Source organism: Myotis nattereri (genome assembly GCF_964212035.1).
Source record: "Myotis nattereri genome assembly, chromosome: 1".
Classification (NCBI taxonomy): Eukaryota; Metazoa; Chordata; class Mammalia; order Chiroptera; family Vespertilionidae; genus Myotis; species Myotis nattereri.
Genome location: NC_138075.1, coordinates 113,474,774 through 113,489,487, shown reverse-complemented (window position 1 = coordinate 113,489,487; position 14,714 = coordinate 113,474,774). Strand labels below are relative to the sequence as shown.

Sequence of the window (14,714 nt, the reverse complement as noted above, 5' to 3'; positions counted from 1 at the left end):
CATTCTTGTCCTTCCTCTAGCTAGGATTTAATGTATAAATAACTTAACAAGAATGAAAATACTTTAAAAAAATCACTGATATGCCATCACTCTAAAACATATTAGTTTACATTTTGGGGGTAATTTCCTTCCAGTATTTATCCATATGCATATCTATTTTCACATCTTGTAATCATGATACAGATACAATTTTGAATCTTTCCTCTTACCATTATGTAACAAAGGATTTAATGTTACTCTTTTATATTCATGAGTCATCAATATTATTTTAAAAAGCCACCACTTAACTTGAGTTGTTATCTTGCTCCAGGCACAGTACTAAGTGCTTGTATAGGATTACTTGTTACAATTATTACAACAAGCTTACTTTCAAATTATTATAACCATTTTACAGGTGAAAAACTGAAAGCTTAACCAGTAGGTACCTTTCCCAAGGATGTACACCTAGTGAGTGACAAAATTGCAAATTGCACCTACTATGCTATATTGCCTCATTCTTCGCAATGACATACTCTTTTATCACATAAACTAGTGCACAAACTTCATGCGGGAGGTTGGGGGGGGGGGGGGGTGTCCCTCAGCCCGGCCTGTACCCTCTCCAATCTGGGACCCCTCAGTGGATGTCCAACTACCGGTTTAGGCCCTAAACCGGCAGTCGGACATCCCTCTCGCAATCCAGGACCACTGGCTCCTAACTGTTCACCTGCCTGCCTGCCTGATCGCCTCCAACTGGCCCCCCTGCCAGCCTGCTCACCCCCAACTGCCCCCCCTGGTGGCCTGATCACCCCCAACTGCCCTCCCCTCCTGGCCTGATCACCCTTACTAACCGCCTCTGCCTCAGCCCCGCCACCATGGCTTTGTCCGGAAGGTCTCCCAGTCTAATTAGCATATTACCCTTTTATTAGTATAGATGTTATCCCAATAAATTCAATAAAAATTGTCTGAAAATTATGCATACACTAGAAGTGAACCACTTATCAATTTTATTTTAATCATCACTATTGGTGTACCCTGTAGGTGTAAAATTTGGCTTCCACAATGTCAGCATTTCTTGGGGTCAGACGTCAGAGACTTCATAGATAGTTCTGAGGTCTCTGGCCTTGCTCTGAAGTTACTGGCTGCCCAAGTTATCACTCAAGGTGGTGAATTTTTCTACATCATCTTGGTCTTTTTCTGGATCATTTTTATTCAGTTCCTCATTTGGCCTGTGATAACGGTCACATATTGTTGGCTTTATAGCTTTTCTTCAAGGGGTAGGAATTTTTGGAAAGGCTCCTTTCCTTGAACTCCCTTAAAGACATCTTTTCACCCCCATGAAAAGTACCTTTAGTACCTGGAAGGACAACAGAGTGAGCACAGAAGGACATTGGTTTGTGGGGAAATGGCTGGGATGAAAGGGAAAAAAGTCTTCATGAGAAAAAGGCTGGGTTGCGGATGGAATCTGCCAGGCAAGACCCGGGAGTCTTGGGGAGATGTCACTAAAGAGGAGGAGAAGTTTGGGTATGGTCCTTTCATCCTGGACACTGGACCTGGGTTAACAGGGCTTCTTCCTCTTTTGCCTTCTTTTGGTGAATGGGGTTGGTTGTTACATAACTGTGCTAGGAGTTTTGTGGTTTCCTGGTCATCTTCACCATGTCAAAATTTCCCAGGGCCCTATCCAAGACCTCCTGAACATACGTTTTTCTCTATGAGAGCCACACCCTCTAGGCTTTAATGAATCAGGAAGCCTCCCCTCCAGCTAATAGTAGCTCTGGGAGAGAAATTCAGACATCATAAAGAACCATCCTGACACTTCCTTGGGGGGGGGGGGGGAGGGTGGCGGGGGGCGGGGGGGGGGAGGCCAAGATGCTTTGGTAAGAGAAAGGGGGCATTTTTTTAGCACTCCTAAGCCTTCTCAAACTTATTGACCCCATGTTCAATTCTGATGGGTCATATGGTAGGAAGATGATGCTTCCTCCAAATGTTTCCCTAGCCCACCCATTTCAGTGGTTCATTGTTCTTTCTCATCCTTCACCATTAGCTAGTTTTTATAAGATTTACCTAAAATCTTTTCAAGGTAATGTGACTGTCTCTGTGGAGATGTGAATCATCCTGCTTCCCTAGTATAGATTGCTCTTGAAAACCATTCACTTCTGGCTACTACCAGAGAAATTTTCCATCTCATCCCCCTTTTTCCACTGTCCATGTGGCTCTCCCCAGCTTTCTGTTTTCAAGGTTGAAATCATAGCCTTTAGGCTGTCTTTAATGAATAGAGTTGCTCAACTGGTTATCTTAGCTTTGTTTAAAATCTTGGGGGTGATCATAGTAGGTATAGTATCTAGATCTGGAGTTTAACAGTATAAGGTGAATGAGGCAGGAATTTAAATTCCCAAAGTTGGGCTTCCTGTTTTTATGTTGAAAGCTGCACCTCCCCCTACCCCACCTCCTCAGGAAACTCGGGTAGTCAGACCCTTTGTCTGAGGATTGCAGACTCAGATTCATAGAGGACAGGAGACCCCATGCCCTGTCAAAGTAAGGATCAGAGGGAGGGCTAAAAGACCCTATGGAATCCATCTCAGCCCCTGCCATCAGGCTTTGGAATTGCTGGTCTTGGTACTGGATGTGAAGTATACTGACTTCCTGCCGAGGACTCAGGGCAGTGAGGCCTTGATCTGAGGAGTCCGGCCTTGGGTCAACAGAGGGAGGATCCCAGGACCTTCCAGAGCTCAATGTGAGGAACATGAGGGAGGAGGGAGGGACCCTGGACCCTAGAACAGAATCATCCCACCAAGGGCGGGATGACGACAACAGGCGATTTCTGCATCCGGGTCTCAGAGACTCAGGGGTTTTGGTATAGGGAGCAGGACCTCAGATACGTAGAGGACCGGCCCAAGTCCTGCCAGAGTCAAGGTGAGGACCCCAAGGAAACAGTTATGGGACTCTGTATATCACAACGGAGGCAACACCACCAAGGCCCTCCCCCGGTGTAAGCCCTGGGAGTCCCCAGGGTGGGATGACGACAACAGGCAATTTCTGCATCCGGGTCTCAGAGACTCAGGGGCGTTGGTATGGGAGTGGGACCTCAGATACACAGAGGACCGGCCGAAGTCCTGCCAGAGTCAATATTAGGATGTAGGGATCCTGGATTGCATAGCAGAGGGGACCCCACAGAAGCCCACCCTTGCTGTCAACCCTTAGAGTCCCCAGGGCAGGATGACCACACGTAGTGTTTCCTGACTTCCACAAATGGGTCTGAGAGATCCTGGGAACATGGTATCAGGAAAACAGCCTCTGGTCCACAGAGGGGAGGGCCCAGGTCCTGCTGGAGTCAACCACTGAGGCAGCAGGGCGCCCAGGCCGGAGGCTACGTCACCACGCCCAACCCCGCCTGGTGTTTGGTCATGCCTTCGATTGTTTTGGATGTTACAGACCCTGGCGCGCTCGCTCGCTCTCTCTCTCTCTCTCTCTCTCTCTCTCTCTCTCTCTCTCTCTCTCTCTCTATATATATATATATATATATATATATATATATATATCAAGGCAACACCTTGAGATAATAACAGCTCACATTTACTGACTATATATCAATTATCTTAACCCCAAACTAGGAGACTTATTTGTACATTAGTTTGTTCCTTCATATATTCACTGAGTTAATAAATTTTTTTGAACATCTAATAGAAGCCAAATATTATGTTTTACACATGATATGTGTAATTTTCACAACTACAGATGACCCTTGAACAACAAATATGAGTGTTAGGGGCACCCACCCCATGTGCAGATGAAAATCGTGCGTAACTTTTAATTCCCCAAAAACTTAACTACCTACCAATAGCCCACTGTTGACTGGAAGCCTTACTGATAACAGTCAACTAACACATAATTTTTGTTATATATATTATATACTGTATTATTACAATAAAGTAAGCTAGAGGAAAGTGTTAAGAAAATCATGAGAAAATATATCTACAGTACTATATGTATTTATTGCAAAAAATGTGCATATTAAGTGGACCCAAGTAGATCAAACCCATGTTTAAGGGTCAAATATACTGTGATAAATAATCATTATTATCCTTACTTTTACATATGAGCAAATGAAACTCAGAGGGCTGATGAAGCTAGAAGGTAAAATAAGGTCTATCTATGGGTTTTGAAGCCCATGATCTTTTTTCTTTTGTTTGTGCTTTTTAACAAGCTTCTTACTAAACATATATGTCCACATAGCATAAGGAGAAATTTTCTATAAGGCTCATTACAAATGACAGCAATCTTCTGCCACTTGCATTCCTTTTCTACTCCCTGAAGACAATGCTTTTGAATTAATTTAACTGATTCTATCAATATTTATTGTACTTACATTGCTATCATATTTATAGCCACAGATAATGATTAAGCATGTTCCACCACATATTTATACACCTTCAACACAGATGTGCCGCCAATAGAATATCATAATTTTAGTTAGATCAATATACAGTATTTTCTTTTAGTAATTAATTTTCACTATTTTTCTTATGTAAATAATATTCACAGCTAAAACATGTAGTTCCCTGAATAACCTGTTTTTTTCTAGAGTTAATAAATGTTATTCTATATTTGCTTACTTTTCTCCATAGTTTCCCCATTTGTGTATATCTCCTCTCAACATGTTCAAACATAGTAGGTACTCCATCAAGTTTCATATTCTTGAAATCTCTCTCCTGAGCCTCTCTGATGTGGTTTCCCTCAGTGCTTGCTGTACAACTATTAGTTGAAAAGCTACTTTCACAGACACAATAGAGAGTACTTTTGTCTCTGTTTTATAATGACACTAGAAGCCCGGTGCACGAATTCATGCATGGGTGGGGTCCCTCGGCCTAGCCAGCAATTGGGGCCAATGGGGGTCGGCAAGCCAGGGGGAGGGCCCATGAGAGGCTGGCCATCCAGCCCTGCCCCAAATTGGGGCCCATCAAGGCCGGGCTGGTCAGGGGGAGGGGCTGTGAAAAGTTGACCAGTGGGAGGAGGGGGGATGGGCCTTCAGAGCAGCCAACCAGGGGTGAGGGACCGCAGCTGGGGCTGGCCAGGGGGAGGGGCTGTGGGAGGTGGGCTGGCCGATCCCCCCATTGGGCCAATCGAGAGACCAGAGGACATTGACTGGCCACAGGAGGTTGGCTGCGGGAGCGCACTGACCACCAGGGGGCAGCTCCTGCATTGAGCATCTGTCCCCGTGTGATCAGTGCGCGTCATAGTGACTGGTTGACCGATCATTCTGATCATAACTGTTGCTTAGGCTTTTATATATAGACTAGAGGCCCAGTGCACAAAAATTTGTGCACTCAGGGGAAAGGGGGGTCCCTCAGCCCAGCCTGTGCCCTCTCGCAGTCTGGGACCCCTCGGGAGATAACGACCTGCTGGCTTAGGCCTGCTCCCAGGTGGCAGAGGGCAGGCCCAATCCCTAGGTGCAGCCTCTGGTCAGGCTCAGAGTAGGGCCGATTGGGGAGTTAGGGCGCCGCCCCCTGTCATGCACAGAGCAGGGTGGATCGAGAGGTTGCGATGCCACCCTCAGTCATGCTCAGGGTAGGGCCGATTGGGGGGTTGGGGCACTGCCCCGTCACACTCAAGGCAGGGTCGATGGGGAGGTTGCGGCGCCACCCCCTGTCACGCACAGAGCAGGGCCCATCAGGGGGTTGAGGACCTCCCCCCTGTCACACACAGAGCAGGGCGGATCAGAGGGGGTTGGGGAGCTGCACCCTGTCACACACAGAGCCGCAGGGCGATCAGGAGGTTGGGGAGCTCCCCCCTATCAGGCACAGAACAGGGCTCATCAGGGGGTTGGGGCGCCTTCCCCTGTCACGAACAGAGCAGGGTGGATAGGGAGGTTGTGGCCCCGCCCCCTGTCACACACAGAGCCACAGGGTGATCAGGGGGTTTGGGCGCTGCCCCGTCACGCTGATCCCGGTGCTGGGAGGCCTCGCGGCTCCGCTGATCCGGGTGCTGGGAGGCATATTACCCTTTTACTATATAGGATAGAGGCCTGGTGCATGGGTGGGGGCTGGCTGGTTTGCCCTGAAGGGTGTCCTGGATCAGGGTGGAGGTCCCCACTGGGGTGCTTGGCCAGCCTGGGTGAGGGGATGAGGGCTGTTTTCAGGCTGGTGGGTGACTGAAGCTCCCAACCGCTCTTTTTCTTTTTTTTTTTTTTATTCTGGGCCAGCTTTAGCTCTGGCTCCAGTTCTGAGGCCTCTGCTGCTGAAAGCAGGTATCTGGTTTGTTTGGGTTCTATAATCGAAACACTGTATCAACTCCAGCTCTGAGATCCCGGCTGGCTGAAAGTAGGTTTCTGGGGTTTTGTTTAGCTTCTATATTTGTAACAATGTTTCAAACTGCAAGCTCAGAGGCCAGCAAGGTAGGCAGGGAACGTTGGTTTCCTCCGTCACTGAAGCAAGCAAGCCTCATGTTAGCTTTAAGCTGCCTGGCTGCCGGCCACCATCTTGGCTGGCAGTTAATTTGCATATCGCCCTGATTAGCCAATGGGAAGGGTAGCGGATGTACGGCTAATTACCATGTTTCTCTTTTATTAGATAGGACTAGGGGCCCAGTGCGTGAAATTATACGTGTGGTAGCTTGCGCTGCTCACAGCCCCGCCCACTGCCCTGCGGCGCTCAAAAATACCTTCTCCCCCAGAGTCAGAGAGGGGGAAGCAAAAAATACAAGACATCCCTCCCTATTGCTCATGGACCCTATATACAGGCCCACCCACCCAGGCCAGCGGGATGCTTGGCACATTCTTGGATTCCTGCTCAGGGGCAGGAGGGATGACTGGTGGCAGCGCATGTGAGAGGGGACCTCCAAGTGGCCACTCTGGTCCTGGCTTACTGGTCCTGGCACTTCCTGGTCCTCGATTCCTTCCTGGTCCTGCCTGCAGCCTTGGTCCCCCTACCTGGTTTAGCCTTCCCTCTCCATCCTGGCCTCAGATGGCCCCCTTGGCTCCTGGGGACTCTGTGCTCCCCTCCCAGCCTGGAGGTCCCCAGCGGAGGTTATGGCTTCTCAGAGACTCCCCGATAGCCCTATCACTTGTGTTCACACAGGGGAAAGTGTGTGTGTGGCAGAAGCAGGTGTATAAATGCGGGTGCAGGGGTAAGTCCTCTGGGGTCACTTGGACAGTTTGCTGATGATGCAGATCAGGGCCGTGTTCTCGTCCTTGAGGTGCTGGTTGTCAGTCCGGAGGTTGGACAGGCCCTTCAGCTCCTCTTTCAGCTCAGCGGCCATGTGCTCCAGGGCCCTGCGCTCAAATGTCTCCAGCTTCAGGAGGGCTGGCCTCTCTGCAAAGCGCTCCTGCCTCTGCATGGGACACTCCAGCTCCACCTTGAGCTGCGCCAGCCAGCTGCGTGGTCTCAGTTAGGGCCTCACAAAGTGTCTCGTTCTCAACGCGCAGCTCTGTGTAGAGCTTCCTGAAGCCTCCCTCGGGCTCTTCCGATTCATGCTGGGGTTCTGGTTGAGGGCACGCTGCCTCTGGGGGCAAGGGCTGGATTCTGGGCTGATATCTGCTGGCTTCACCTCCTCTTCCCTCCGCAGGCCCTCTCCTCTCCTCACCAACTCTGCAGTGCTCCCTGGAGGCCTGTGATCCCTGTCCCTGTCTGTCAGGTGCCTCTACCCTCTGGGCAGGGCCATTAGAATTCTCAACCCCAAGGACTGGGTCTGCTAGGGAGGGTCCAGGCTCTGTGCAACCCACTCTTGATCAGGATGGGAGAGTCCAATCAGGGGCAGGCTGGCAGGGGGAGGGGCTGTGAGGTTAGCCAGCCCCACCCCCTGATCGGACTGGTTCGCTGGCTACAGTGGGCGGCAGTGGTTCACTGGAGGCGGGTGGGAGCCGCCACCATCTGCGGGAGGTGGGAGGGAGCCACCGCCACCTACGGGAGTCAGGTGGAGGGACCGAGAGGTCAGCAGTTCAGCCCGCTTGCCAGTCAATGCCAGCTCATGGCGACCAGTTGTTTGGTTGTTTCTGTCCCTGGATTTTTTATATATGGACTAGAGGCCCGGTGCATGAAATTCATGTGTGTGTGTGGGGGGAGGGATCCCTCAGCCCAGTCTACATCCTCTCCACTCCCGGATCTCTCAGGGGATTAAACGGCAGTTGGACATCCCTCTCGCAATCTGGATTCGTGGCTCCTAACCACTCACCTGCCTGCCTGATTGCCCCTAAGCACTCTGCCTGTCTGCCTGGTCACCCCTAACTGCCCTCCCTTACCAGCCTGGTCACCCCTAACTGCCTTCCCCTGCCAGCCTGTCACCCCTAACTGCCCTCCCCTGCCGGCCTGGTCACCCCTAACTGCCCTCCCCTGCCAGCCTGGTCACCCCTAACTGCCCTCCCCTGCCGGCCTGGTCGCCCCTAACTGCCCTCCCCTGCCAGCCTGGTCACTCCTATCTGCCCTCCCCTGCCAGCCTGTCGCCCCTAACTGCCCTCCCCTGCCGGCCTGGTCGCCCCTATCCACTTCTGCCTTGGCCCCGCCACCCTGGCTTTGTCTGGAAGATGTCCGGTCTAATTAACGTATTACCCTTTTATTAGTATAGATATCTTTTGGTATGAGTCTATTTTCAGCCATTATGTTAGGCTCTCAGTGGGACCTTTCTATCTAGAAATTCATGCCCTTCAGTTCTATAAAATTTGAGTTACTTTATTAATGATTTCATCCCTTCCATTTTCTTTGTTCTATCTTTCCAGAGCTCCCATCAGTGGGTCATTGAATCTGCTGAACAGCTCCTCTAATTTTCTTATTTTTTCTTGTCTCTTCCATCTCTTTGCCTATTTGCTCAACTTTATGAGATATGGCCTCATTTTTCTAACACGTCTGAGTTGTTTCTTTATGCTATTATACTTTTAATTTTCAAAAGCTCTTTTCATTATGAATGTTTCTTTTTCATGCACTCTGGTTTCATAAATGTAGTAATATTTATTAATATAGGTCTAATGATAATTTTACTTGTCAAAAAAAATTGTACTTGTCTGTCTTGAATTCCTCCTCCTTCTCCTCTATAGTTTATTTCTTCCAAATTGTATTTTATGTATTATTTTTAGTTTATTTCATTTAAGATGCTCCCTCAAATGTGTAGTGATCAAAAAAAAGGGTAAAAAGCAAGCCCTAGACACTTTGTCTCAGTGGGTAGAGTGTCGGCCTGTGGATTGAAGGGTCCTGGGTTTGATTCCGGTCAAGGGCACATGCCCAGGTTGCAGGCTCGATCCCTAGTAGGGGGATGTGCAGAAGGCAGCTGATCAATGATTCTCTCTCATCACTGATGTTTCTAACTCTCTCTCCCTCTCCCTTCTGCTTCCTGTATGCTCCACATTGGAGATGGAGCCCACAACCCAGGCATGTGGCCTGACTGTGAATTGAACCGTGATCTCCTGGTTCATAGATCGACACTTTACCACTGAACCATGCCAGCTGGGCTATTTACTTTTTGGATACCACAGTTTTATTGTTGTTGTCTTGTGCTGTTTTCCTGTTGTTGTTTTTTTGGCCTGCATAGGTTTTATCACTTTAGTAATTTTGAAGGAGAAAGTGAAAATTAAATTTGTATACTTAATCTGCTATCTCCAGCTATATGTTCTTTCTCGTTTGCCAAAATTTCTCTGGATTTGGGTTATCTGGCTTATGCCTATACAATCATTAAGGAATTGGTCTTTAATAGTGTTATGAACCATAGATTTCAATGTGATCTTTAAGTGTTCAGTGAGAGCCTGACTGCTTTATATAACACAATAAGGAACAAAGATATTTAATTATTTAGTCTGCTTAATTTTTCTTTAAATATTTTCCAGAGTCAGTTTTGGTAGTAAATATTTTTCTTGAAATAGTTCAATTTTATTTATACTTCAAGTTCATTTTTAAAATAAATGTAAAATTACTTTAAAATTTCTTCTTTTCCTATAATGATTTCTTCATTGTCAATTAAAATACTATAAAATTGTGTTTTTATTGTAAACTGGCTGTTTTTCTTTTTCTTTTAATTTCTCCCCCTAAGCACAGTCCATGCCCAATACCGTTCTGCACTAGCTCCAGATGTACAGCAAAGTGGCCAGAAAATCACATAGCCTACAGAATGATCTGCCTGCTGCCCCAAGCATCCACCTGGCACCATACATAGTTATTATAATATTACTGATTACATTTCCAATGTTGTAGTTCTCAATCTCTTCACCTTTTTCACCCATTCCCCCAACTCCCCCAACTGTCAGTCCGTTCTCTGTATCTATGAGTGTGGTTTTTTTGTTTGTTTGTTGCTTATTTTGTCCCATTACATTCCACATATAAGTGAAATCATATGGTATTTGTCTTTCTCTGACTGGCTTATTTCACTTAGCTTAATACCCTTTAGGTCCATTCATGCTGTCACAAAAGGTAAGACTTCATTTTTTTTTTTTTTTTTTTTTTTTACAGCCAAGCAGTATTTCATTGTATAAATGGACCATAGCTCTTTTATCCACACATCTATTGAGGGGCACTTGGGTTGCTTCCATATCTTGGCTATTGTAAATAACGCTGCAGTGAACATACACATGCATATATTCTTTCAAATTAGTGTTTCAGGTTTCTTCAGATATATACCCAAGTGTAACCACTGGGTCATAAGGCAGTTCCATTTTTAATTTTTTGAGGATGTTCCATAGTGGAACATTCCATAGTGGTTGCAACAATCTGCATTCCTACTAACAGTGCACTAGGTTTCCCTTTTCTTCACATCCCAAATATATTTATTTGACAAATAAAAATTCTACATACTCTCTTAAAAACAACAGAATTATTTCCCAAAAGATTTTTCCAGTTCCATTTGTAAATCACTAAACTCAGAATAAAATCTAAGTCTAAAACTGAAAAATATTTTCAATCTCATCTGGTCTAATCTTTTCTTTTACAACAACAAAAAAAATTACAAATCATATAATGATTTAAACACTCTGCTCAATTCACACTTAGAAAGATAAAGCTTATTATACATCTGAACTATTAGGTGCCTGTCACACAGTTGGTACTTAATACTTGTTGAAAATAGCTAAATTTCAAAACTAACTGTTCTGTCAATTACGTTTTTGAAAAGAAGCTAAGTATTTAACTATAGTCAATTAGGAAATAAGTTATATTATCCCTATTAACTTTCAGTGTATACTTTATACCTTATATCCGAATCTGAAGACTTCTCTCTCACTGCCAACTTCGTAATCTCTCCTTGAGACATAGTCTTATGAAGTTTTGTTTCTTCATCAACCGAAGAAAATCGTTGTGATGTCTGTAATAATTACATATGCGGAGACTTTAAAACTAAGTAATATATCATAGCACTATAACTGAAATTCAGGTTATATAATTTTTTGAGAATTACACCTATTAAAAACATACAAAAACACATTAATATTATACAGAGATTTTCTGACATAAACTATTAAAAACTCTGCCTGATGTAATCTGAAGTAAAGAAAACTTGAGTCAATGAAAATGCTAAATAGGACCTACCAGCTCATGTTTTCTGACAGTTTAACAAAAATATCAAGTGGAACGATAAGAAAAAAGTTAAACCATCTAAAGATATAGACAAGAGATCCAGGATCTGACAAATATAAGATGCTAAGTACAGTCTTTCATAGCTCATTTTTATGGCTTAACTTGCTATTATAGATTTTTATTATATCCAGGAAAGGATTTAAAAGAGCAAGTGCACAGAAAGATAAGAAAAAACAAAGGAGCAAAGAATAAAAAATCATTATTACCACCAACAGTCTAAATTATAAACAACTTATATGGCTATCCAACTGGGACCTGAATTTCAATTGGCAATTCCTGTGCAACTTGTTTACAATATGTCTTTTTAAAGGAGTGAATTTCCTGTTACCTATTCAAGTCATTTCCTAATATTTAATTTTTCTAAAATTATAATATCTTTTTCTTAATCCTTTGGTCTGCCTGACTATGGCCTTATCAACAAAAACTATCTTGAGTTGTTAAAATTTAAAGACCAAACTTCTGCTTCTGGCAAAGATGAAGTAACAGGGACCCTTTTTATCCTCTTGCTGAAATAACCAAAAACAGAAACCCATACAAAACAACATGAAACAGCACTTATCAAGATAATGGACAGTTATCCCTGAGAGAGGAGAGAAAAAAAGAAAGTGCGTCCTACAACTGCCCCAGCTTAGTGACTTGAGGTTGTTTCCAAGTTGTATCAGAGAGGGAGAATCCAGGTGAAACTTGGCAGACTCTCTGAACTGAATCCATGAAGCTAAAAGTCCAGAGAGATGAAGGTGACCAAAAGTCAGGAGATTGGAGAGAAGAGGATGCACAGAAAAAGAACTTTGGAGATTTTCAGAGTTTACACATTGAGTATTTAGTAGAGAACTAATCAACACTTCTGTGTCAGAAAACTGCCCAAGACCAGGAAAAGGCCACCTGAAAAGATTAAAGGTAATAGTGCTCATCCAGTGCCTGTGCCCAAGAGTCAGAGTACACAACTTTATGATTCCCAGGGCACTGAGTAAAGTACATTGAGAATCTTGCCTCAGTAGTTGCCGGGAGCCGGTCCATGCTTGCTGTTTCAAGGGACCTGGCATATATGGCATACTGTTCTTAATATGTTTGCTCACCTTCTTGGCACTATGTGTTTTAACCAAGGTCGCCTCTCTGAGAAAGGTTGTTTCCCCAAGTAGGGATTTTCCCCTGAAGGTAGGGAGGGAATAAAATCCCTTAACTAAGTGCCAGGCGGGTAATTAATCACTTTAACTACGAATAATCATGCTTAAGCTACATAATCTTTACTCCCTGGAATGGAGATAAGAAACACCCTAACCTTTGTAATAGAGATTGATAGGATTGGAATCAACTGGTATAAATACAGTTGAAACAAGACAACAGCAGACAGAACTTAGGAGACAGAGAGAGAGAGAGAGAGAGAGAGAGAGAGAGAGACAGAGAGAGAGAGAGAGACAGAGAGAGAGAGAGACAGAGAGAGAGAGAGAGAGAGAGAGAGAGAGAGAGAGAGACAGAAATTGTCACAGAACCTACACAGAACATTCTCTAGAGACAGAAGAACTTCGCTGGAGAGAACATGGCAAAAGATCCTGGACAGAAACTGGCCTCAGAACCTAGAGACAGAACCTAGCGAGAGAACATGGCAAAAGATCCTGGACTGAACCTGACTACAGAAATTGGCAAGAGAACCTGACTAGAACCTGGTGACTGAACCTGGCTGGAGAACCTGGACAGAACCTGGCTGGAGAACCTAGCGAGGGAACATGGCCACAGAACCTGGCTGGAGAACCTAGCAAGAGAACATGGACACAGAACCTGGCTGGAGATCCTAACCAGAACTTCGCTGGAGATCCTGGCTAGAGACCCTAGCAAGGCTGCTGATCAACTGAACGCTGTCTCCATGTCATTCCTTCTTCGCCGACTCCATCCACACCTTTGGGGACCCCTGGACCTGCTGGGGCTGGACCCCGGCATATGGCGCCCGAACAGGGACCCTTAGGTAAGCCCCCCATTCCCCTAGGCAAGCGCCCTGCACTCAGGACGGATAGGACTCCACCATAGGAAGAAGGTGAATAGTCTTTGCCGACTCCGTCCACACCTTTGGGAACTCCTGGAACAGGATTCCCCTAGGTAAGCCCCCCACCCCCATTGAGAACCCCACACTCGGGACGGATAGGACTCCACCAGGGTACTGCAGACCCCCCTACAGAGGATAAGTAGGATAAGAAGGTGGATAGTACAGAACTCAGATTGAGAAGATGTGCCATACTGAGTCCAAAGAAAGAAGACTCTGTATTGATCTTTAGATTAAGAAGCTGTGCCATACTGAGTCTAAAGAAATAAGACTCTGTATTGATCTTTTAACACATATGCTTGCTAGCAGAGGAATTAAGGTTACTCCCAGTCAGATGGAACATTTTATACAAGAAATACGTCCATGCTTTTCTGAGGAAGGAAAGGTGCCCGAAAGGTAAATGTAGAGGCATGGGAGAAGGTAGGCCCAAGGAGCCTTATTCTTAACCCCACTGCAGGCTTTCCACCCCGGGAAAGTGAAGGATTGGCAAGCTCTCCCTGGGGTGATAGATCAGGACTCAGGTAATAGCGGAAAGCGCCAATCCTACTCTTAAAATGGATACAAGAGAGCATTTCAGGTTTTTCTTTTTAATGCCTGCTTTTAAAAAATAAAAAAGGGGGAATTTGCCGCGAGCCGGTCCATGCTTGCTGTTTCAAGGGACCTGGCATATATGGCATACTGTTCTTAATATGTTTGCTCACCTTCTTGGCACTATGTGTTTTAACCAAGGTCGCCTCTCTGAGAAAGGTTGTTTTCCCAAGTAGGGATTTTCCCCTGAAGTTAGGGAGGGAATAAAATCCCTTAACTAAGTGCCAGGTGGGTAATTAATCACTTTAACTACGAATAATCATGCTTAAGCTACATAATCTTTACTCCCTGGAATGGAGATAAGAAACGCCCTAACCTTTGTAATAGAGATTGATAGGATTGGAATCAACTGGTATAAATACAGTTGAAACAAGACAACAGCAGACAGAACTTAGGAGACAGAGAGAGAGAGAGAGAGAGAGAGAGAGAGAGAGAGAGAGAGACAGAGAGAGACAGAGAGAGACAGAGAGAGAGACAGAAATTGGCACAGAACCTACACAGAACATTCTCTAGAGACAGAAGAACTTCGCTGGAGAGAACATGGCAAAAGATCCTGGACAGAAACTGGCCTC

General features: G+C 45.5%; 1 protein-coding gene across 1 annotated transcript in view; it reads right to left on the bottom strand.

Annotated features, from left to right (window-relative positions):
• Nucleotides 1-14,714, bottom strand: part of MYO9A (myosin IXA) — a 424,596-nt gene that overhangs the window by 72,333 nt on the left and 337,549 nt on the right. The window contains exon 29 of the mRNA XM_081084933.1: nucleotides 11,135-11,247. Within this exon, the coding sequence (XP_080941059.1) occupies nucleotides 11,135-11,247 (113 nt within the window). The remainder of the gene's footprint in view (nucleotides 1-11,134; nucleotides 11,248-14,714) is intronic.